The sequence below is a fragment of the Cherax quadricarinatus genome, chromosome 8, assembly GCF_038502225.1.
Source record: "Cherax quadricarinatus isolate ZL_2023a chromosome 8, ASM3850222v1, whole genome shotgun sequence".
Taxonomy (NCBI): domain Eukaryota; kingdom Metazoa; phylum Arthropoda; class Malacostraca; order Decapoda; family Parastacidae; genus Cherax; species Cherax quadricarinatus.
The window spans coordinates 23,784,917-23,809,886 of record NC_091299.1 but is presented as its reverse complement, the minus strand read 5'-3'; the positions used below and the strand labels follow the sequence as shown (position 1 = coordinate 23,809,886).

The 24,970-nt window shown below is 38.0% G+C and overlaps 1 protein-coding gene across 14 annotated transcripts in view; it reads right to left on the bottom strand.

The window, feature by feature from the left end:
- Nucleotides 1–24,970, bottom strand: part of LOC128685474 (serine-rich adhesin for platelets) — a 316,490-nt gene that overhangs the window by 24,204 nt on the left and 267,316 nt on the right. For all 14 annotated transcript variants that reach the window (XM_070082944.1, XM_070082945.1, XM_070082947.1 and 11 more), the window contains one exon: nt 21,827–22,087. In XM_070082944.1, coding sequence (XP_069939045.1) covers nt 21,827–22,087 — 261 coding nt within the window. The remainder of the gene's footprint in view (nt 1–21,826; nt 22,088–24,970) is intronic.

The following is a 24,970-nucleotide window of genomic DNA, read 5'->3' as shown; positions in this document are numbered from 1 at the left end:
GACAACCTCTTAAAGAAACTGCCTGAAACTAGTGCTGATGTAGGTGAATGTAAGGCCAGCAAAGGCTGGTTTGAAAAATTCAAGAAGCGAAGTGGCATACACTGGTAAGGCACGGCGAGGGTGCCAGTTCAGACAAACAAGGAGCTGAAAAATTTGTGCGGGAATTCAAATGTTATGTAGAGGCTGAAAAATTCCACCCCAGCAAGTGTTCAACTGTGATGAAACAGGCCTGTTTTGGAAGAAAATGCCAAAAAGGACCTATATTACGCAGGAGGAAAAGGCACTCCCAGGACACAAGCCTATGAAAGACAGGCTAACTCACTTCTTGTGTGGTAATGCTAGTGGGGCTTTCAAAGTGAAGCCTTTACTGGTGTATCACTCTGAAAATCAGAAAGTGTTCAAGAGAAACAGTGTTGTCAAGAGTAAATTGTGTGATGTGGAAGGCAAACAGTAGGGCATGGGTCACAAGGGAAATTTTCCTGGAATGGTTTAATGAAGTGTTTGGCACCAGTGTGAAAAAATAACTCCTGGATAAGAAATTGCCACTCCAGTGACTCCTGTTAATGGACAATGCTCCTGCTCATCCTCCACACTTGGAAGACCAATTGTCTAAGGAATTCAGTTTTGTAACAGTGAAGTTTTTGCCTCTTAACACCACTCCTCTCCTCCAGCCCATGGACCAGCAGATCATTGCAAACTTTAAAAAACTGTACACCAAAGCAATGTTTCAAAGGTGTTTTGACATAACCTTGGACTCTGAATTAACCCTAAGAGAGTTCTGGAAGAATCACTTCAATATCTTCCACAGCATAGGCCTTAAAGATAAGGCTTGGCAGGGAGTGACTTCCAGGACGATGAACTCTGCTTGGAGAAAATTGTGGCCAGATTGTGTCCAAAAGAAGGATTTTGAAGGGTTTGAGGCTGACCCTGTCGACCCAACACCTGCTGTGCAATCAACTGTGGCACTGGGAAATTCCATGGGGTTGGATGTGAGTGGCCAGGATGTGGAAGAGTTGGAGGACCACAATGACGATTATTATTATAATAAAAAAGAAGCGCTAAGCCACAAGGGCTATACAGTGCTGCAGGGTAGGAAAGGAAGCGAGGGTATTGGGCGGCAGAAGGGGGGAGGGGCGATCAGTAGGTTACAGAAAACAGCGGGGGCAGGGGATAGTGCAGGGTAGCAAGAGATCGAGGGAGAAAGGACTGAAGGTATCATCAGAGTTTGTGAAGTAAGTCAGTTGTTGTCAAAAAGTCAATGAGAAAGTCCGGATGAAAGGTGGGTCCATCAGCGAGAAGGGAAGGTAAAGAGAGAGCAGCGGAGCGAAGACGACGTTGGAGGTAAATTCTTCGTGCTCGTTGATAAAGTGGGCAGCCTAACAGAATGTGGCTGACTGATAATGGAACCTGACAATTCTCACAGAGAGGAGCAGGGTGCCTCTCCATGAGATATCCATGATTAAGATGAGTATGGCCAATGCGGAGATGGGAGAGAGTAGTCTCCCATCCTCAGCACTGGTGACAAGAAGATGGCCAGTAACCTATACTCGGTTTAATAGATTGAAGTTTGTTACCGAGTAGAGTAGACCAACGTTGTTGCCAACGGGTGTGAAGGTAGGTAGCTATTGCAGCAAAATAGTCCGTAAATGGAACACCTCTATATGAAACTGGTAGGTCATGTACTGCTGACCGCGCAGCAGTGTCTGCCTGTTCATTGCCCTGTACGTCAACATGACCAGGGACCCAACAAAAAACAATATCTTTATGCTTGGTAGAGATGCGGCGTAGCCAAAGTTGGATACGGAGGTCTAAGGGGTGAGGTGTATCAAATTTCTGTATAGCCTGTAAAGCACTAAGGGAGTCTGAGACAACCACAAATGATGACACAGGCATAGATGCAATGCGGATAAGTGCTGCAAGAATGGCATACAATTCAGCAGTAAAGATACTAGCCGGATAGTAAATGCCCTCGTACGACGCTGTCCGGAAACACTGCTGCGAATCCTACGCTGTCAGAAGACTTAGAGCCATCTGTGTACACTGCATTGGCATGAGAATACCACAATGACGAGCTAACCACTGATGAGCTGCAAGATGTCCATCTGCAACAGCAACAGACCACAGCTGAGGAAATTGCTTCAGAGGAGGAGGAAGAAGGTGCCTTCTTCAAAGATTAAGGAGATTTGTGCAATGTAGACTAAAGTGCATTCATTTGTTGAGGAACATCACCCTGAGAAAGCTGTTGCAATCCATGCTGGTGACTCTTACAATGGCAATGCCATGTCCCATTTTAGGCAAATCTTAAAGACACCAGAAACAGACCTATCTGGACAGATATTTTGTGTGACAGGGGTCCAGTGACTCTCAAGCTGGTCCTAGTGGCAGTAAAAAACAAAGGAGGGAAGTGACCCCAGATAAGGACTTGGTATTTAGAGTCCTTATGGAGGGGGATTCCCCTCCCAAACAATAACTTATCTAACCTCTCCCCTCCTCCCTGTCTTCCTTCCAGCAACAACAGCCTTCAATAAAGGTAAGTGTCATGTGTAATGTTCATTCTTTTGTGCGTGAGCGTGTTTGATAGGAGTGAATGAAGACAAATGGTTTTTAATACTTGACGTGCTGTTGGAGTGTGAGCAAAGTAACATTTATGAAGGGGTTCAGGGAAACCGGCAGGCCGGACTTGAGTCCTGGAGATGGGAAGTACAGGGCCTGCACTCTGAAGGAGGGGTGTTAATGTTGCAGTTTAAAAACTGTAGTGTAAAGCACCCTTCTGGCAAGACAGTGATGGAGTGAATGATGGTGAAAGTTTTTCTTTTTCGGGCCACCCTGCCTTGGTGGGAATCGGCCAGTGTGATAATAAAAAAATAAAAAAAACTATGTTTAAGGTAAAAAAAATTTTTTTGTTGATACTTCTGGGTGTCTGGAATGGATTAATTCCATTTACATTATTTCTTGTGGGGAAAATGGTTTCAGTTTTGGCCGATGGCTCAGGAACAGATTAAACATGAAAACCGAGGGTCCACTGTGATAACACATTTTGGGCAATTCACGAGTGTTCGAAGCCCGTGAAAGTGGAAAACGTGAATGTTGAGAGAGACCTGTACTTAATTTAAAATATTTGTAGTCTTAAGGGGGGGGGGAGGCAAACATGTTAAGCATTTTTTTTTCTTTCCAATTTCAATTAAATTTTTACTGTGATTTAAGCTGTATTTGAAACCTACACTTTGTTTGTAGTGACTTTTTTCCTTAAAGATAAAGAGGAAAAAATAAATAATGCCCTATTCTATATGGCATATAACTCAACCTCCTCTACAAAATTGGAAAGACTTACAATGTTCTAGTTGACACCAGATGAAAGATAAAGGGCTAGATAATCATTTCATCAATGTCGTTTTTGCAAAATGTCAATAGATTGCATAATAAAAAATTTTGAAGTTTTTTTTTTTGTGGGAGACAATCAAAAAAAACAAAACGGTAAAAATTGTCGCAAATCCCTTATGTAATTTAGTAGAACTGTCATTCCTCCATAACGTGTGCAAAAATCATGACACTCCTATAAATACTTTTCGCAAAAGCAACAAAATAATATCAATAACTTTTTTCTGAGCTATGAACATTTTTGTTTCAAATTCAGATTTATTTATTTCTTTGCAAATAGTACAATGAGTTTATGTATTTACAATAATGATATGCAGTGCAAAGAGAGCCTCTATTATGAATAGGCATTATGGGCCAACTTAATTTAATGGTTTACTGACTACTTAACATTAAAGAAATTTATCATAGTTGTACAATAGTTCTATTAGTTATAAATTAATCTGATTTATATAAACCAAAGGATATATTCGTATTTTAAAAAATGCTTTTTTATGAAGCACGAGTCAATTATATTCATGTCGATTGGGAGATTTGTTGGTAAAGTTAAATAGTATTGAATATTTAGTCTAGGGTGATTAAGTGGCTTTTGAGAAGAGTCTTAAACTTATTTTCAGACAAGGTTTCTTTAGTATTTTCTGGTAATGAATTCCAAATTTTGGGGCCCTTTATGTGCATAGAGTTTTTACACAGGGTGATAGGGACATGGGGTACATCAAAAAGAGATCTGTCTCTTGTGTTATGGTCGTATGTCCTGTTAAGGTTGGCGAGGAGAAGTTTGAGTGGAGGGTTTATGTTTGCATGTATTCTATGTATGTAGTAGGCACATGAATAAGCATGGATATTCTTTATGGTGAGCAGATTTAGACTTTTGAATACTGGTGGAGTATGCTGTCATGAGTGGGAATTTATCATCATTCTGACTGCAGCCTTTTGCTCTGTTATTAGTGGTCTTAGGTGATTTAATGTTGTTGATCCCCATGCACAGATTCCATATGTGAGATAAGGGTAGATGAGTGAATGATACAGTGCAAGGAGAGCTGATTGTGGAACATAGTACCATATCTTTGATAGTATGCCTACTGTCTTGGAGTTTTTCTTGGAAATTTGTTGTATATGTGTCTGCAATTTGAGGCTACTGTCAAGGTGAATTCCTAGGAATTTTCCCTCTGCGAGCCTTTTGACAGGTGATCCGTTTAGCATTAAGTGGAACATTTGCAGCTCTGTTTCCAAACTGAATGAAATAGGTTTTGTCAGTATTCAGGGTAAGTTTATTAGTCATCATCCAGGCAGATATTTTCTGCAATTCGGCATTGACAGTGTTGGCAAGTATGACTGGGTTTGGGTGGGATATGTATGTACTGTCATCTGCTGTGTTTGAGAAGCTGTGATGCATTCAGTAGGTTGTTTATGTAGATAAGAAAGAAGAATGGTCCAAGGATGCTTTCCTCTGGGACCCCTACTGTGATTGGTTGAGTGGAAGAGTTTGCACCATTTGTGTAAACATATTGGCTTCTGTTAATAAGGTATGACTTAGGTAGTTGAGGGAGTGGCCTCTTATGCCATAGTGTGTCAATTTTGTGTGCAGCAATTCATGGTCAACTGTATCAAAAGCTTTACGTAAATCAATGAAAATTCCCAGTGGGACTTCTTCTCGAGAGTGGTACAGTGGATCCCCGATATTCGATGGCATCGACATTCGATAAATCTGACATTCGATGCATTTTAATGCAAAAATTTCGCCTCAACATTCGATCGAAAACCCGCTATTCGATACGATTCGTACGAGACGTGTCCACGTGTGGCCTGAACTGCCCCGTGTGTACCAGTGTTTACAAGCCAGCCAGTGTGCACGCATCTAAGGATACATTCTGTACATTCCATATTATCCATATTATCACTGTTTTTGGTGCTTGTTTCTGCAAAATAAGTAACCATGGGCCCCAAGAAAGCTTCTAGTGCCAACCCTTCGAGAAAAAAGGTGCTAATGACTATTGAAATGAAGAAGGAGATAATTGCAAAGTACGAAAGTGGAGTGCATGTGTTGGAGCTGGCCAGGTTGTATAATAAACCCCAATCAACCCTCTCTACTATAGTGAGCAGGAAAACGGCGGCAATCAAGGAAGCTGTTGTTGCAAAAGGTGCAACTTTGTTTTCGAAACAGAGATCGCTAGTGTTAGAAGATGTTGAGAGACTGTTATTGGTGTGGATAAATGAAAAACAGATAGCAGGAGATAGCATCTCTCAAGCGATCATTTGTGAAAAGGCTAGGCAGTTGCATGATGATTTGGTGAAGAAATTGCCTGCAACTAGTGGTGATGTGAGTGAATTTAAGGCCAGCAAAGGTTGGTTGTTATTAATCTATTGTTATTGTAATTATTCTATTGCATTAAACTTAATATTTCATGTGGTAAAATTTTTTTTTTCATACTTTTGGGTGTCTTGCACGGATTAATTTGATTTCCATTATTTCTTATGGGGAAAATTAATTCGACTTTCGATATTTTTGACATTCGATGAGCTCTCAGGAATGGATTAATATCTAATGTCGGGGGTCCACTGTATGTATTAGTTCTAGCATGTGTATGATAGCATCATTTGTGCTTTTATTATTTCTGAATCCAAACTGACAGGGGCTTAGTATGTTGTGCAAGACGAGGTAGGAATAGATCCGTCTGTGAATTAGTTTTTCAAAGATTTTAGAGAGCAGTGGTAAGTGATCTATAGTTATTCAAGTCAGCTTGGTCACCTCCTTTGTGGATCAGGGTGACCCTCACTATTTTGAGAATTGCTGGGAAGGTGAAGGAATCAATGGATTCGTAAGTGTTTTGCAATAATTGGTGACAGTACTTGAGAATCTTTTTTGTACATAAAAGTTGGCAAGTTGTTTATGTCTCCTGCCTTGTTTTTAAGGGTGTTGATGATGAGCAAGACTTATGTTGGGTTAATAGGAGTTAGGAATAGTGTATTCAGGTAGGTGCCTGTGAGGTAGTCTGATGGACGGGTGTTTGAGCTTGGGATTTTGCTCGCTAGGTTCTTCTCTATGGTGGAGAAGAAAACACCGAGTCTGTTTGCTGTTTCAGTTGGTGGGAGAAGGGATTCGTCTGAGTTTGTTAATTCGATTTTGTTTTTTTATATCTTTTTAGTTCCTAGAATTTCAGCTAGGGCTTTCCAGGTCTTTTTCATATCACCTTTGATGTTATGTAATCTGTTTTCATAAATTTTTAGACCTTCTTATCAGGCTGGTAAGAGCAGACGAGTAACGTTTAGACTGTTCGCTAGTTATTTGACCCATTCTGTACTGTTTTTCATATTGGTGCTTTGTGTTAATGGTTTAAAGATGCTGGGTGTTAGCTGTGATCTGTTTAGGTTTTTAGGGAAATGTTTGTTATAGAGGTAGTGGACTTTTTTAGAAAATCATTAGTACATTCATTCATATCTGTATATGTTTAGAGCTCATTATGCCAGTCGACATTATTCATAGCTGCTATAAAGTTATTAACAGCTGTCTCGTTATGTAGCCTGAAGGTAACTTTAGTAGTGTCTTGGGGTAATTTACCTAGGTTGGTTATGAGAAAGGTTGGGTAGTGGTCTGTGGTGTTGTCTGTGATTATGCCTGATTTTTAAAGGGATATGGCGTTTGTCCAGATGTAGTCTTATAAAGAGATACTAGTCTCGGAGATTCTTGTAGGTTTTGATATTGTTGGTAGCAACAAGCAGTTGCTCATAGTGCCTGTGAATTCGGTCATGGTGTGCCAATTCTGAGCATGTGATGCACCTCCACTCATCTTGGCAGCCCACTGGCTACTGAGGTACTGTGCAATTGACAGTTATTTAGAATGAAACATTCATAAAAATAGTAATTTTTGGAGTAAAAAAAAAACACAAATTGGCATCTTGTCTTGCTGATGACAGCAAGAACAAAAAAAAAAAAAACTGATTTTTTGACACACATACTTAGAAATATGATAGAAACAAGCTAATTACATCAACATGTTGCCATAATTATGCACTATTTTTCGACAAGAAAACATTTTTTCCATAATTTCTCAATTTTCCTTTCTTTATCACTCCAAAAATGTTTGCCCCCCCCCCCTTACCCTTTCAGGGTCCAGAGGCCAAATTTCAAAGTGTGCTACCAGGGTCCAAGAATTTTCAAAAAATAATTTTGTTATTTTTTCTTATGAAATGGTAGAGAATCTTTTTCTGAAGGTAATAAAACAAAAAGTACGAAATTTGATGGATAGTTGATGAAATTATGCTCTCGCAAATTTTTGATGTATCAGCGATTTTGCCGACTTTGACTCCCATTTCAGACCAATTACAGTATTCCAGTTGACCAAATTCTTAGCTATTTCACTAGTATTACTTCTATTATATCGATTGAGCACAAGAAATCGCTAAGTCAACTGTTTCAACTAAAAAATAAAGTGATCGGAAATTGGTAATTTGGCCAATTTAATGCAAAGTTCAAAATATTCCAATTTCAAAATAGGGTCCAGAATAAACAATGCAGGTATTTCTGGCACTAAACTAACATTTCTTCTGTTCATTAGTTACGTTTTCAGGCTTTACAAATGAATTTCATTTTGATTTTTTATTCACATAATGAATTTTTATTCAAACCAAAAAATAGAAGATTTACTGTTATGTAATACTGTAATAAATGTATAAATAATATCACCACATTTGTGAACATATATTAGACCCACCAGCTGGCGTGTATTAGATGTGTGAGGTCATTTGTTTACTCTTGAACATCAGCAAAAATATAACATTTCCACTACTTTGAGCGAAGTTTCAAGCTATTTCCTGTACTAAAACCAATCAAAATCATCTCTATTTCTGTAATATATCTTCCATTCTATCAAATGAGACCAAGAAATAGCAAGTACAACTATAAAAAACATACGAAAAAACACTGCAAAGTCATTGTTTTAATCGAAAATTAGTCTCAGTTTTTTTTTCTCTCAGTATGCACTGTGTGCTGCAGGATTTGTTTTATGTGGTGCACACATGCCACATAGATGCATTCTCTCATATCTAGGCCCAAATTTACTGCTCACAGCTTATCAGAGTGAGCTGAGCTCATGGCGTAGATCTACGGTTTGGATCTTCAATGTAAAGCCGTAGATCTACGGCACAGACTCTGAAAGGGTTAATGTAGGGTGAGAGGTGAGTTTCATTTGTAGGAAGTCAGGTTTGGGAAGTATGGTAGCCAGCCAAGGTAACCCTTCCCGCCCTACCCCACCCACACATAATGTAAACAAACCAGGTGAACACATCTGGTGTTCGTTCATACACGTTTGTATTACAGTAGATCGTCATTTAGCACTAGTTTATTTGGCACAATTCGGGTATAGCACGAATGAAGAATTGCGGCACAATTTTATGTAACACGTCATAAAATCAATTTAACACTATTCGTGTGAGGGGAAAAATTTTTTGAGCGTCCGGTCACCCGCAGTGGGTTACACCATTGAGTCAATGGGGGAGGCCTACCACCACCCCCCGCCACCCACACCATGCTCCCAGCCTCCAGTTCGGTTCATACGCATGTAGGGCGACGATACTCAGGAACCTCACTGTTTTTATTTACATTCAGTGTACATATTTTCATTGCCATTTGTTAAATCTGCAAAGCAGTCATGGCACCCAGTAAGCATACAAGTGTTGCTGAAAGTGACAAGAAAAGGTTTAAGCGTTCAAATCTAGGAGTTGCGAAGAAAATTGAGATATGAGATAAGCGTCAGTTCGTACAATTAAAAAGATCGAGGCGAATATACGAGCTCGTGTAATGAATAACCCAAGATGTCATCTCGTGAGAAGAATGACACGTAGGTCCCAACAAGTAAATATGTACAACAGAAAACTTGTTGCCTGAGTGGATTGAAAAAAGACAAAGAAAGGTGCACCACTTAATTTCCTCTTAATTAGTGAAAAGGCCTTACAGTTGTTTAAAGCAGTATGTGATAAGGAAGGAAGGCCTGAAAGTGTGTGTTTAGCACAGACTGGTTCTACAACTTTAAGTTCCATAATGTTAAGTTTTCTGGTGAAAGTGCCTCAGCTGATCATACAGCAGCAAGTAATTTCCATGCTGAATTGCAGGAAATTATTTCTGAGGGTGGCTATAAGCCACATCAAGTGTTTAATGCTGATGAGACAAGTGTTTTTTTGGAAAGAAATGTCAACACGAACTTATATCAGTCAGCAAGAGAAAAGTGCACCAGGCTTCAAGACAGCAAATGATCGCTTCACCTTGCTCCTTTATGGTAATGCATCAGGTGATTTCAAGTGTAAGCCCATGGTTATTTACTGCTCCAAGAATCCTCATGATTTGAAAGGCATAGATAAAAACACCTTACCAGTAATTTGGAGGTCAAACCAATCAGCATGAATGACAGAGAAAATATTTATTGACTGGTTTAAGCATCACTTTATTCCTGAAGTCAAGTTTTACTTGCACAGCAAGAACCTTGCATTCAAGGCTCTATTCATTCTTGATAATTCCAGTACTCATCCACAAGCTTTGCTGGATGTGACCCCACATGTAAAAGTTGTATTTTTACCTCCAAATACATCTCTAATTCAACCACTGGATCGGGGACTTATTAAGTCATTCAAGTGGCAACTCTTGGGTATCTTTATTGAGGAAACGTTTCACCACACAGTGGCTTCATCAGTTCATACAAAGGATAAACTTGAAGAACAGGAGGAGAATGAGGTAATCAGTCCCTCAGCCTCATTCTCCTCCTGTTCTTCAAGTTTATCCTTTGTATGGACTGATGAAGCCACTGTGTGGTGAAACGTTTCCTCAATAAAGATACCCCTAGAGTTGCATATGTGTCTAATTTAACAACATGTTGGTTCTTTGAACCATTCATCTACAAAACTAGTTGCATCAATAGACTCTGATTCCAACTTGGCAATACCAAGCTTCTGGAATAAATTTAACATTGCAGATGCTATCAGCTATGCTAGAAGTGCATAGAATGAAGTGCCCCAATCAACACTAAATGCAGGCTGGGGAAAGTTATGGCCTTCTGTGGTTAATTCTTTCACTGGTTTTCCCTTGCTTGATAGTCAGGTTCAGGATATTGTTCAGCTGGCAAGGAGATTACCAGGTGACGGTTTTGAAGATATGAATGCAGATGATATGAATGAGCTCTTAGAAGATGATGATGATGAAGACAGGAGTCCAGAGGAAATGTTGGAAGAGCTTGATGCACAGATACAAGGGAGGGAGATAACAGAAGATGAAGAATCTTAAGAAAAACAGTTAACACTGCAGCAGTTACGTGAGCAGTTCCATGCTGCATCTAAACTAGCAGACTTTTCACTGAAGAGGACCCTGACAAATCTAGAAGCAGTGCTTTGAAATGGGGTCTAGACCAGCTGATGATGCATTACCATCAGCTGTATAATGTACTGCAGGATAAAAGAGCCCAGAGATCCATTACAGACTTTATGCACACTCCAATACGACTGTTGACTTCAGTACCAGAACCTCTACCATCCACTTCTGTCGACAACCAACAACCATCCACCTCAGCCCAGTAGGGCCACACCATCCATATCCACTCTCTCCACAATCATCCACACACACCAGCAACCACAATTTAAGGTAAGAAATACTATTATTTCTATTGTGTTTGTAGTCTTAAGCAATAATATATCACGACAATAAACTACAATTACATATTCATTTTTATTTTTGTAAGAGCTGTTGGTCTAAAAAAAGTTATTTGGCTTTTTGGGGGGCTCAGAGGAACATAACCATATTTTTCCCATAAGTTTCTCAGTTCACCTAACATGGCATTTTCAGGAACGTAACTACCGTGTTAAATGATAGTTTACTGTATACCATAATGCAAACACTTTACACCCTGTACAAGTTGCCTCCACGTTGATACAGTAGATAAATAAAAACCAACACTTCCATTCCCATGTAATTTTTAGAAGGAATGATGCTCTGATTTATTATTATTACAAGTTCTTATTATTATTATAATCATAATAAAAAAGAAGCACTAAACCCACAAGGGTCATGAATAGCTATAGATAGGGTGAAGGCATACGAAAGGAATAAATTTCTAGTTAAGTTACTGGTGTTTGACTAGAGAAAACATAATTCTTCGACTCTCCTACCAAGCACTCGGTAAACAAATCACATATTTATGTCAATTTTTATACTGTGGGTGTATGTATCATGTTTATATGTTATGTAGCATGTTTATTATATAATTTTGAAATAAATATCATAGATGGATTAATGGAAATGTCTATACATGTATTAATGTAATATATGACATTTAACCCTTTCAGGATCCATGCCGTGGATCTATGGCTTTACGTTGAGGGTCCAAACCTTAGATCTACGCCAAAATTCTAGCAGCGTCAAATTTAGCGCGAGAAGGCTGGTAGGCCTACATCTGAGAGAATGGGTCTGGGCGGTCAGTGTGCACACTATAGAAAAAATCTGGACGCCCACATGGCATTGTGGGAATGCCGCCAAAGTAGCTTTGTTCATCGTGCCTGGCGGCAAGGAAGCTCTCACTCCCCACTCACTCTCCTCGTGAATTCTGACTCTCCTCTTCACAACTTACAGTTCTAAGACAGACGGAAGTGGAGCTGAAGAGGAATTCTATGGTTTTGAACCATCTGGTACCATTGTACCATATGGTACATTGGTGCCATGCCATACAATGGTATCATATGGTACAATGTACCATATGGTACATTATACCATATGGTACATTGTACCATATAGTACAGGGTACAGGGACCCTAATGGAAATAAGTCAGTCTGACTTTTTTGGGTTATCCTAGGTTCTCCAAACATATGCTGCTAAGTATGATATTCTATATAACTTTATTTGTGTATACCTAAATAAACTTACTTACGATGTCACATGTGCTTGAGTAAGTTTATTCAGGTGTACAGAAATACAATTACATGGATTATTATGCATAGCAGCATATGTATAAAATCCTAGGATAACCCAAAAAAGTTAGGGTGACTTATTTTCACAGGGATCATTGTATCTGTACCATATGGTGTCCTGTACTGTATGGCACCCTGTACCGTATGGTACCCTGTACCATATGGTACCTTGTGCCATATGGTGCCATATGGTACCTTGTGCCATATGGTACCCTGTGCCATATTGTTGCAACCCCTGAATGGGTCACAATGTATATAATGTATATTACCTTTTATATTTGCGATAATAGCTAAATCGTATTATCATAATAAAACAGAAGCGCTAAGCCACAAGGGCAGCTAAATCGTAAATATATTGCTTTATATTATTATTATTTGACTAAGTTATATTGTTAGGTAGGATGTAACATTCATATATTATTATTATGTGCTCATAGTTCAAGTCTTGATTGTCTAACTACTGTAATTATCGCTCGTGGCTCGTTACTCTGCCGGCTTCTCGGTGTTGCCGGGCAGCAACTGTCCACGGAGCTATCACGTTATAGAGGGGGGGGGGTGTTCACACCTCGCCTGGAGTAGTCAGTCTGGGCTAGACTCTCTTGGTGGTTGGACGCATTCCTGACAAGACGTGCCTAACTCTCCCTTATTGGCCCTTGTTGGAAGATCGTCTCTGTCGCTTTATTGTTGTAGGTTCTGTGGAACTCTGTTCACAGAACATTGTCTAGACTTAGTGATTTTCGACATTGTACTGAGGTTGTGTGTCGCATAGACACTCTGAGCAACTCAGGTCCTGAGCTGTAGCTTCTGACCTAATTTGTACTGGTATCTGTGTACTGTCACAGTCGGGGATTTTCTTATGCTGAACTTAGATTCAGTAGTATGGGAGTTTTGTGACTTTTGTGGAGGATCTGCAGATGGTCCCTACTTCGTGTCGTTATATTATTTCCTTGTTCCTGATTCTGTGTCGCAGTTGCTTGTTATATTGTTATTGGGCTTAGCAGTCGTTTTATTGTTCAAGCAAGCTATTCTGATTGCCAGGTTGTCATGAAGTTAGTTGATGTGAGGACTTTGTCAGTCACTGGTTTAAGTCTAGTCAAGTCTTGAGACATAGCGAACTACTTAGAGCACTTACACACATACACACAAACTTACTTGTACATATTTGTAATATCTTATTAAATGTTAATGTACCAGACGGTACTTAAGACGTATAAATGTGATATGTGCCTTCAACACAATACTACTGTACACGAGAGAAGTGATTATTATTAATTTGTTTAAATTGATTAATTTATTTTAATTTGATAATATACTCCTAGACATCTTGATTGTTAATAAATTTATTAAATTTTAATTTCTTCAGTTAGTAGCCTACCAGTAGTAATCATGAAGCACTAATAATTATTGCTGAATTCTAATGGATAATTGGACCAGGATACTGACTACTTGTTATGAAAACCCAGTAACAGGCTGAATGCTAGAAGGGCAGTCCTTTCTAGTGTTCACTGGAGATCTCTATGCTTATTAGAAATCACGTTTTTTGTAACACATGTGGTACCTTGCACCATATGTTTTCCTGTACTGCATGGTACCCTATACCATATACAGGTCTCCCTCAACATTCGTGGGCTTCACACATTCGTGAATTCCCAACTGCCAAATTCCCAGCTGCCAAATCATATTTAATTTTCCCGCCACCCGAGAGTCCCTACTACCCTCCCTCCGACCCCAATAACTGGCAGCCAGCCCTCCCACCACTCAGTGGTGAGTATTTTGTTTGTTCATTATTTGCTTTTAAACTACAGTATAAATAATGTCAACCCATTCATGACTGAACATTGGAATGGCTATTCGGACAGGTATTGGATAGTGACATCATATGTTTACTCTTGAACACAGAAAGAATCAAACATTTCTGCTACTGCTAATAATAATAATAATAATAATAATACGATAGAATTGAAGGAAATTGTACAAAAATACAAGGGTGGAAGAAGTGGTTGAGGCATTGTCAGTGTGCCTTTGTTTATGCTGGAGTGAGCATTAATCTCCACACTCTTCCAAACATTTCCAGTAATTCATTGTGTTTGGTGCTTGTAGATTGAGTGTGACTGGAGTGGTAGAGGCAGCAGTTGAGGCAGTGGTTGAGGCAGTGGTAGAGGCAGTGGTTAAGGCAGTGGTTGAGGCAGTGGTTGAGGCAGTGGATGAGGCAGTGGTTGAGGCAGTGGTTGAGGCAGTGGTATTTAACAAGATTTATGTTATTAATAATAATAATACATATTATTAATAACATGTATTATTATTAATAACATGTTATTAAAAACCACTGCCTCAACCACTGCCTCTACCACTGCCTCAACCACTGCCTCAGCCACTCCAGTTGCACTCAATCTACAAGCACCAAACAATGAATTATTGTGAAATGTCTGGAAGAGTATAGAGACTAATGCTCACTCCAGCATAAACAAAGCCACACTGACGATGCATCAATCACTTCTTCCACCACTATTTCAACCCTCGTATTTTTGTACTATTTCCTTCTTCAATTCTATCGTATTAATAATAATAATAATACGATAGAATTGAAGAAGGAAATTGTACAAAAATATGAGGGTTGAAGCAGTGGTGGAGGAAGTGGTTGAGGCATCGTCAGTGTGCCTTTGTTTATGCTGGAGTGAGCATTAGTCTCCACGCTCTTCCAAACATTTCACAATAATTCACTGTGTTTGGTGCTTGTAGATTGAGTGCAACTGCCACATAATTAACCATGGGCCCAAGGAAACTTGCTAGTGCCAGCCCTTTGGTAAAGAAATTGAGAAACACAATAGAATTGAAGAAAGAAATTGTACCAAAATAAGAGCAGTGTGCCGCAGTGGTATTTAACCCTTTGACTGTTTTCGACGTATAAATACGTCTTACGAGCCAATGTTTCTGACGTATATATATTCAATAATTCTAGCGGCTTCAAATCAAGTGGGAGAAAGCTGGTAGGCCCACATGTGAGAGAATGGGTCTGTGTGGTCAGTGTGCACCATATAAAAAAAATCCTGCAGCAAACATTGCGTAATGAGAAAAAAAAAACTGATCGTTTTTTTGGAATAAAACGCCGACTTTGAGGTGTATTTTCGTATAGTATTTATCGTTGTATTCGCGTTTTCATGGTCTTAGGTGATAAAATGGAAAACATATTACAGAAATAGAGATGATTTTCATTACTTTTACGATGAAAACGACCTTAAAACTGAGCTCAAAGTAGCGGAAATGTTCGATTTTTACCAATGTTCAAGAGTAAATAAATCACACCACACGTCCAATACACGTCAACTGGGGAGTCTAATATTCTTTCACTAGTGCACTGATATTATTTATACCATTTTTACAATAATGCAGTCGTCTGCATAACAGTAAATTTTGTATTTTTTTGTATGAATAAAAAATCAAAATAGAAATCAATAATAATATAAGAGGGGCCTAGAGATGTGACTAATGAACAGAGCATATGTTATTTTAGTGCCATGAATGTCTACCTTGTTTATTCTGGACCCTATTTTGAAATTGGCATCTTTTTTATTTTGCGTGAAATTGGCCAAATTGCCAATTTCTGACCACCATATTGGGTAGTCCAAATTAGTAAATGGGAGGTTTCTTGTACTCAGCTGATAGATAAAATGGAGTTCTAAAGAAATAGCTATGAGTTTGGTCAACTGGAACAATGGAATTGGCTGAAAATAGGGCTCAAAGTCGGCGAAATCGCCGATACGCATATGTCGCAGAGACCGCTAACTTCGCGGGAGCATAATTCCACGAGTTTTCGACCAAATTTCGAACTTTTGGTGTCATTACCATCGGGAAAAGATTCTCTATCATTTCATAAGAAAAAATAATTTTTTTTTTTTTAAAAAATTGAGCGACATAGAATGACAGTTTCAGAGAGGGGCCTGAAACAGTCAAAGGGTTAATAACATACATGTTATTAAACCATAACATGTATGTATTTAGTACAATATTGTATGACATTTTCATGTATTTTATGATTGTTCGTGGTTCAACAAGCAGTATTGTATTATATTTCCCTACAATATATTGGGGCACCAAACATTCGCGATTTTTCAACATTCGCGAGGCTCTTGATCCCCTAACACTCGCAAATGTTGAGGGAGACCTGTAGTACAATGTACCATATGGTACCCTGTAACATATGATACCGTGTACCATATGGTCTAAATAGGTGTTGGTGGCACAAGACACCAGCCAAGACTGAGTGAGTGGCGACGCAAGCTAGCTACTGACTCCGCAGTTTCCAAGACAACGCGCTTTGTCATCCACCTCAAGGAACATGTTGAGTTCCTGTACATTTGTAAATATATAATGGAACATTACTAATATACAACATTTTTGCATATTTTTGTTGTAAACAATTACTGTAAACAAAATACAATAATGATGAAAATATAAGTGTGTTTATTGTGTTGAATACAACAGTACCATATAGTACTATATGGTACAATGAACCATATGGTATCATTGTACTGTATGGTACAATGTACCACTGCAGCAACACACCTAAAGCCAATAATAACCCAACAAAAAGCCGCAGTAAGAATAATCACTAAATCCCATCCCTGGCAACACACCCCCCCTCTTCATAGATCTAAACTTACTCCCTGTTCAGAACATCCACACTTACTACTGTGCAATCTGTATCTACAGGACCTTAAATTCCAATATTAACCTTGACCTAAAACGCTTTCTTGATAGTTGTGACAGGATCCACAGGCATAACACCAGACACAAACATCTCTATGACATTCCCCGTGTTCGACTAAACCTTTACAAAAATTTAATGTATTTCAAAGGACCTAAAATCTGGAACACCCTACCTGAAAACTCTAGAACTGCAGATACATTCATCACTTTCAAAACTACAGTTAGAAAACATCTTATCTCCCTGATCCACCCTGACAACTAACTACATGATAACCACCTGGTGGTTCAAAATTACACTCACTCACTCACTGACTATAAACCCAGAAATACTAATCTTAATCTTAAAATAATAAATCCTAACTAGTCATAAGTTTGCCTATGATACTCAAATATAGACACCTTGTATTGTGCCAAAACAAAAGCATTCACATTGCTAAACTCACAAATTATGATGTAGTCACTTAGCCTAAATACCATAATCTGTAAGGATTTAATGTTAAGAATTAATCTAAGTCTGCTTGAAATGCCTAGCCATGCTAGGTGTCCTAGTGGCCCCCTCTGTAATTAGTATTTTATAACATGTAAACCACAAAATACCCAAAACCTGTAAACCCCACATTGTAACTATTGTAGAGAATAAACTTGAATTGCACCATATGGTACCATTGTATCATATGGTACCATTGTATCATATGGTACCATTGTACCAAATGGTGCCATTGTACCATATGGTACCATTATATCATATGGCACCATTGTATCATGTGCCATTGTACCATATGGTACCATTATACCATATGGTACAAATGTACTATATGGTACCATTGCACCCTATGGCACCATTGTACCATATGGTACTATATGGTACCGTTGTATTCAACACAATAACTGCACTAATATTTTCATCATTTTGTTTACAATAAACTTGTAAACAAGTTTTGTAAGCAATATAATGATAAACAAATTAGTGCAGGTATTGTGTTGAATACAATGAGTGTACACTTATACAATATACATTATATTGGTCTCACAGGCCACAAATGTTACTAGAAAAATAAAAAAAATTAGAAAAGAAAAGAAAAAGGTATAAAAAACGTAAAACAAAAATATGCTATTTTGCTGAAGTCATTGATGTTGCCGCCACCCGGTCATTTTGGGTCAACTTCCCGCCGCTGTATCTCGGTAAGTACTGATCAGAAATTTTTGTTTTTGTTTTATAACCTTCACAGAAATATTATCTTTAATTCTGTAAGAAAAAAACAATTTTTTTTTTTTTTTTTTTTTTTTTTTTCAAAATTTCTTGGACACTGGGGCACCCCTTCAGATTTTGGCCTTGGACCCTGAAAGGGTTAATGCACCCAAGAATTATATGGCATCGAGTAGAGAGAGACTTAGTGATTTTAATGTGTACCTGCATGCCAGCACAGTGTGTAAGTATAATTATCAGAGTACAGGTCCACCATCACAAATCCGGCAATCAGTTATTCGGTTCCTTCAGTTATTCGGCACTAATTTTGGCTAGCATAATTTTAAATTTCCAGGGTCGCCACACCAACTTGCTGGTACTGTTTGGTGGCGCACTTGCTGCATAAGTCATTCTAATTTCTTTTTCTCCATTTATTGTTTTAACCTGCTTACTTTTACCCCTAGCCATGGTTCTAATGAATAAAAGAAATGCTTCTCATTATGTAAAGCACCGACACAGTACATTATCCATTAAAGATAAGGTGGCTTTGAAGCCACTGTCTGTTGCCATGAGCTCAGTCTCATGAAGCAGGAGAATATGCTTTATTATTATGCTAATATCAACACTACAGCTTATTTGCCTATCACAATTGATCTAATATGACATAATAAACAATATAAATAACATAAAACATGTTAAATACTCCAGAATGAATAATATTTGGCATAACACCGAGCAGTTCGATGGAGGTATGAAGAGGATATGGTAGACAAATACCATTCTCCTATCCCTGTCTTGGGGCTTATATTAGAGAAAACAGAGAATAGCACAGGGCTAACTGTGATATACACTCATACTGCACCATAAACCTGAAACAAAAAAGTTATTTCCTCTATATAGATTATCACACATAGCAGCATATGTGTAGAGAACCTAGGATAACCCCAAAAAAGTCAATGTGGCTTATTTTTAGTACCTGGCTTGGGTTAGCCATATATGATTTTTGATAAATATTCGATTCCCAGCCAGGGTAGAAACATTAGGTGTGTTTCTTTACACCTGTTGTCTATGTTTACCCATCAGTAAATGAGTACCTGGGTGTTAGTCGACTAGTGTGGGTGTTATCCTGGTACACTGACCTAATTTTCTTGAAATACTCTGCATAACAAGTGGCTCTCTATATAGTAGTATGTCACTGATGTCAGCTAGGCCTGTATACCTTGTACATGTACATGTAGTAAATAAAGATATTATTATTATTATTATTATTATTATTATTATTATTATTATTATATTATTTTCTCAGTTGTTTGTTGGGTTTTCTTATTCAAACTTGGGCAATGTATGATGGAAAGATACTTCTTAACGTACACCAAAAATGAAAGAAATCAGACCATAAATAGCGGAGTTCACTCCTCAGCCATTAGCGGCCCCTTAGCGGTATATTTTTGTAGTTTTTTATGGTTATATTCTCATTTTTTTGGTCTCATTTGATAGAATGAAAGATATATTACAGAAATAGATATGATTTTGATTCCTTTCATGATGAAAAGTACCTTGAAATTGCGCTCACAGTAGCGAAAATGTTCTATTCTTTAGCAAAGCTCAAGAGTAAACAAATGACGTCACCGTCCAATACCTGTCCGCCTGCCAGTCCAAATTCCAATACGGAGTCAAGAATGGGTTGACATTATTTATACAATTATTACAATAATGCAGCAGTCTGCATAACAGTAAATCTTCTATTTTTTTGTGAATAAAAATTCCAAATCGTAAGCAAGAGTAATGTAAGAGGGGCCTGTAGCCGTGACTAATGAACAGAGAAAATGTTATTTTAGTGCCAGGAATGTTTATTCTGGACCCTATTTTGAAATTAGCATCTGTTGAAATTTGTGTGAAATCGGCCAAACTGCCAATTTCTGACCACTTTATTGGGTAGTTGAAATAAGTGAATGGGCGGTTTCTTGTACTCAGTTGACAGACTAGAAGTAAATAAGTTTATTCAGGTATACACAAATACAGTTACATAGATTATCATACATAGCAGTGTATGTATAGAGAACATAGGATAACCCAGAAAAGTCAGGCAAAGTGACATTTTCAGTGCCTGGCTTGGGCTTGCCATATATGATTTTTGGTAAATATTTTTTTTGTTTCTCGGTTGTTTGTTGGGTTATCTCATTGAAACCTGGGCAAGTAGCATGGAAAGATGCTTCTTAATGTACAAAAATAAAAAAGACGGATGATAAATAAGGGAGTTCACTTCTCAGCCATTAGCTGCCTCTTTGCAGTATATTTTTGTATGGTTTTTAAGGTTGTATTCTCATTTTTTTGGACTTGTTTGATAGAATGGAAGATACATTACAGAAATAGACATGATTTTGATTGCTTTCATGACTAAAAGTACCTTGAAATTGAGCTCAAAGTACCGGAAATGTTCGATTTTTGCGTCAGTCAAGTTGGTTAATTTTATTAAGTGTATTCTAACCTAACTACTCTGTAATCTGGCGAACTCAGTAATCTGGCACACTGAAGGTCCCAATGATGCCGGATTTGTGATGGAGGACCTGTACTATGTTCCACAGTCAGCCCCTCCTGGCCCTATATCACTCACTCATTTACCCCTATCTCACCTATGGAATTTGTGCATGGGGCTCAACAACAACAAATCATCTCAGACCATTAATTACCCAACAAAAGGCTGCAGTCAGAATAACAAATTCCCACTCCAGGCAGCATACTCCACCAATATTCAAAACTCTAAAGTTACTCACCATACAAAACTTCCATACTTATTATTGTGCCTACTACATACATAGAACACTAAACTCGGATATAAACCCTCCCCTCAAACTTCTCCTTACCAACCTCAACAGAACACATGACCATAACACAAGGCACAGATCACTCTTTGATGTTCCCTGTGTCCATCTCACACTATGTAAAAACTCAATTTACATAAAAGACCCAAAAATCTGGAATTCATTACCTGTGAATATAAAATACTGTCTGTTTATCAATTCAAGACTCTTCTTAAAAACCAATTACTCACCCACAACTAAATAAATACTGAATAACTATGTTTTTTAATTACATTACCTAATAGAATACTCCATTCTCTTGAATGTACAGTAACTCATCTAATGACCATATGACCTGTTTCTGCACTACAAATTTGATTTAGGGAATTGGATCTGTGCTCCAGTTCCCCAAATTAAGCCTGACTGCCTTCCACATCCCCCCCCCCCCCAGGCGCTGTATAATCCTCCGGGTTTAGTGCTTCCCCTTTGATTATAATAATAATGCACTACAAATCATTGATTTTACTCGATCTGATTTGATTATGTTATACACTGCTATGCTACAAATTTGTATAACTTTAATGCTTCTTATTTGAAATACTCATTTGTACTTCATGTTGTAATTTGTTTACTGTAATTTTTACCACTGAATATATCATTGCTTAGTTAATCTTAAGTTAATTTTAAGCCTGTCCATAATGCTCTGCATACAAGGGGCCTTTGGCATGTACACCCAATCACTACATTTCTTTGTACAACTATGTATCATGTCCAAATAAATAAATAAATAAAATAAAATAATTGGCATCTTACCTATCTAAACCTTTTTTCCTAAGAGTTTCATCTGTATCGAGTGAAGAATGGCTGGCCCTGAAGGTCTCAAACCCAGTGTTATTACTGGTTCTGTATAGGGCCTTTTCTGGAAATCCATTTGACTCTATACTTGAAGGATTAGATTGTGCACTGACACTGGTGTTTCCTGCATATCGACTGTAACTTGACCCTTGAGAAACATGACCAGAAGACGAATCAGCACCCCAACCAGATATTGCAGTGCTGTTAGAGATATCCCACCTGTAATGAGGAAAAAATATTCTTAGATATATACATGTACATAAGTAATATATTCAAAATAACCACAGTGGAAAATATATTGAAATTCTAAGTGCTTTTGTGATACCTCATGAAAGCACTTGGAATTTAACTGTTTTTTTCACTGTGGTAATTTTGCATATTGTGATATCACCTGTTTACTGTGATCTTACAGCATATATAATATATTGTTATAATAATACAAATATGCACTAGTAACATACAACAAGCTCTTCTATTGTCATTCTTAATCTTACATATAATCAAGATTTATTCTTAGAATGACAGACTACCAATAAATGGCTCTACTGTAGTCCAGATATTTTTAGACTGAGTTTTTTTTTTTTAACAGGGCCATCTCCCACTGAGGCAGGGTGACCTAAAAAAGAAACACTTTCACCATCATTCACACAATATCAGTCCTTGTAGAGACACCCTGATATAACAGTTTAGATGTCACTCCAAACAGCCAATATCCCAAACCCCTCCTTTAACCCTTTGACTGTTGCAAGCCCCTTTCTGAAACTGTCATTCTATGTCGCAAAATTTTTGAAAAAAAAAAAAAAAAAAAAAAATTCTGATGAAATGATAGAGAATCTTTTCCCGATGGTAATGACACCAAAAGTACGAAATTTGATCGAAAACTCACGGAATTGTGCTCCCGCGAAGTTAGCGGTCTCGGCGACATATACGCATCAGCGATTTCGCCGATTTTGAGCCCTGTTTTTGGCCAATTCTGTTGTGCCAGTTGACCAAACTCAAAGCTATTCCTTTAGAACTCCATTTTTTCTATCAGTTGAGTACAAGAAACCACCCATTTACCGATTTGTACTACCCAATAAAGTGGTCAGAAATTGGTAATTTGGCCAATTTCACGAAAATTAAAAAACATGCCAATTTCAAAATAGGGTCCAGAATAAACAATGTAGACATTTTTGGCACTAAAATAACATATCCTCTGTTCATTAGTCACATCTCTAGGCCCCTCTTATAATACTATTGCTTTCTATTTTGATTTTTTATTCATACAAAAAATACAAAATTTATCGTTATGCAGACTAATGCATTATTGTAAAAATGGTATAAATAATATCAGTGCACTACTCCCCAGTTGACGTGTGGTATGATCTGCTCACTCTTGAACATTGGTAAAAATTGAACATTTCCGCTACTTTGAGCTCAATTTCAATGTCGTTTTCATCGTGAAATTAATCAAAATCATCTCTATTTCTGTAATATGTTTTCCATTTTATCACGTGAGACCATGAAAACGAGAATACAACGATAAATACTATATGAAAATACACCTCAAAATTGGCGTTTTATTTAAAAAAAAAACGGTCAGTTTTTTTTCATTATGCACTGCGTGCTGCAGGATTTTTTTTATGTGGTGCACACTGACCACACAGACTCATTCTCTCACATGTGGGCCTACCAGCTTTCTTCTGCTTGATTTGAAGCCGCTAGAATTTGTGTGTATTAATAAGTCCGAAACAGTGGCGCGTAAGACATATGTATACAACCAAAACAGTCAAAGGGTTAAAGTGCAGGCATTGTACTTCCCACCTCCAGGACTCAAGTCCAGCTAATTAGTTTCCCTGAATCCCTTCACAAAATATTACCCATATCACACTCCAACTGTTCGTCAGGTCCCAAATACCATTCGTCTCCATTCATTCCTATCTAACTCACACACACACACAAGACTGAATATGGTATTTATTATCCAGATACAAACTTTATCTGGTTCCCATTAACTAGATGTGTACACGATGTTTGCAATATAAAGAATGATTATAATTATTCTGCCTATACAGAGTTAATGCCAAGCAGTGTGATAGGTCTGCCAGAGTGGTTCACAGCAAGCTACAAGAGTGACAGGCTATGTACAGTGGAGAAAAAACAAGCGGCAGTACACTTTGCCCAAAAGCGGAACCCTGTGTCTGTACATAGGGGTCCCACACCACTGAAGATACTGCATCATCACCCTGGGCAAATGCATCACTGTGCGATGTTACCATCAACTTATAAATAACTTTCAATGCTAATTGTAGAAGCTACAATAACTGCTTGTCTGCTGAATGTACTCACCTGTTTGTATTTACCATTGAGGACTATGGGGAGTCAAATCTTGAGTCCTGGCCGTATCTCTTAATTTCATACATGCCTCTTAATTTCTCAAGTAACCTGCCTCATGGGCTCTGTTGTATGAGTTTTTAACACTGTGGTACAGTACTTTACTCTTCAATTTCAACACTTATAAATTAGTAAGCCAACCCACTATTTATACAGTATACATTGTACATATAAATTTCAACTGCACAATATACACTTTTCTTTTTCCAGTTTCGTTCTGTGCACAGCCTTGTTATTGTTATAATTTTGTACCAGTAATGATGTGAAATCTTAGTTTCATAGTATTAGCAGAGTACAGAATTACCAGTTATACTTTTCTCCCAAAAAATGTATGTACTGTATTTTTTGTGAATAATATTATTGTTGTTTTTAACACCAGCTGCCTCCCACTGAGACAGGGTGACCCAAAAAAGAAGAAACACTTTCACCATCACTCACTCTTATAACTGTCTTACCAAAGGCATGCTGACATTACAGCTCAGATGCCCCTTCAAACTGCAATAATCCCACCCCATGTTCAAGGTGCAGGCACTGTATTTCCCACTTCCTGGACTCGAAGTTTGACTCACCAGACAAAAAACTACATTATCATGAAAGACTAAGAGTAATACGTAACGAATATAAAAGTTAACAGGCACAACACTGCATTAATATATTCTTGCAACAAAAAAAATCTCAATTTGTAATTTAGGAGAGATATACAAGATGTATGATGCAGCAGCTTCTGTG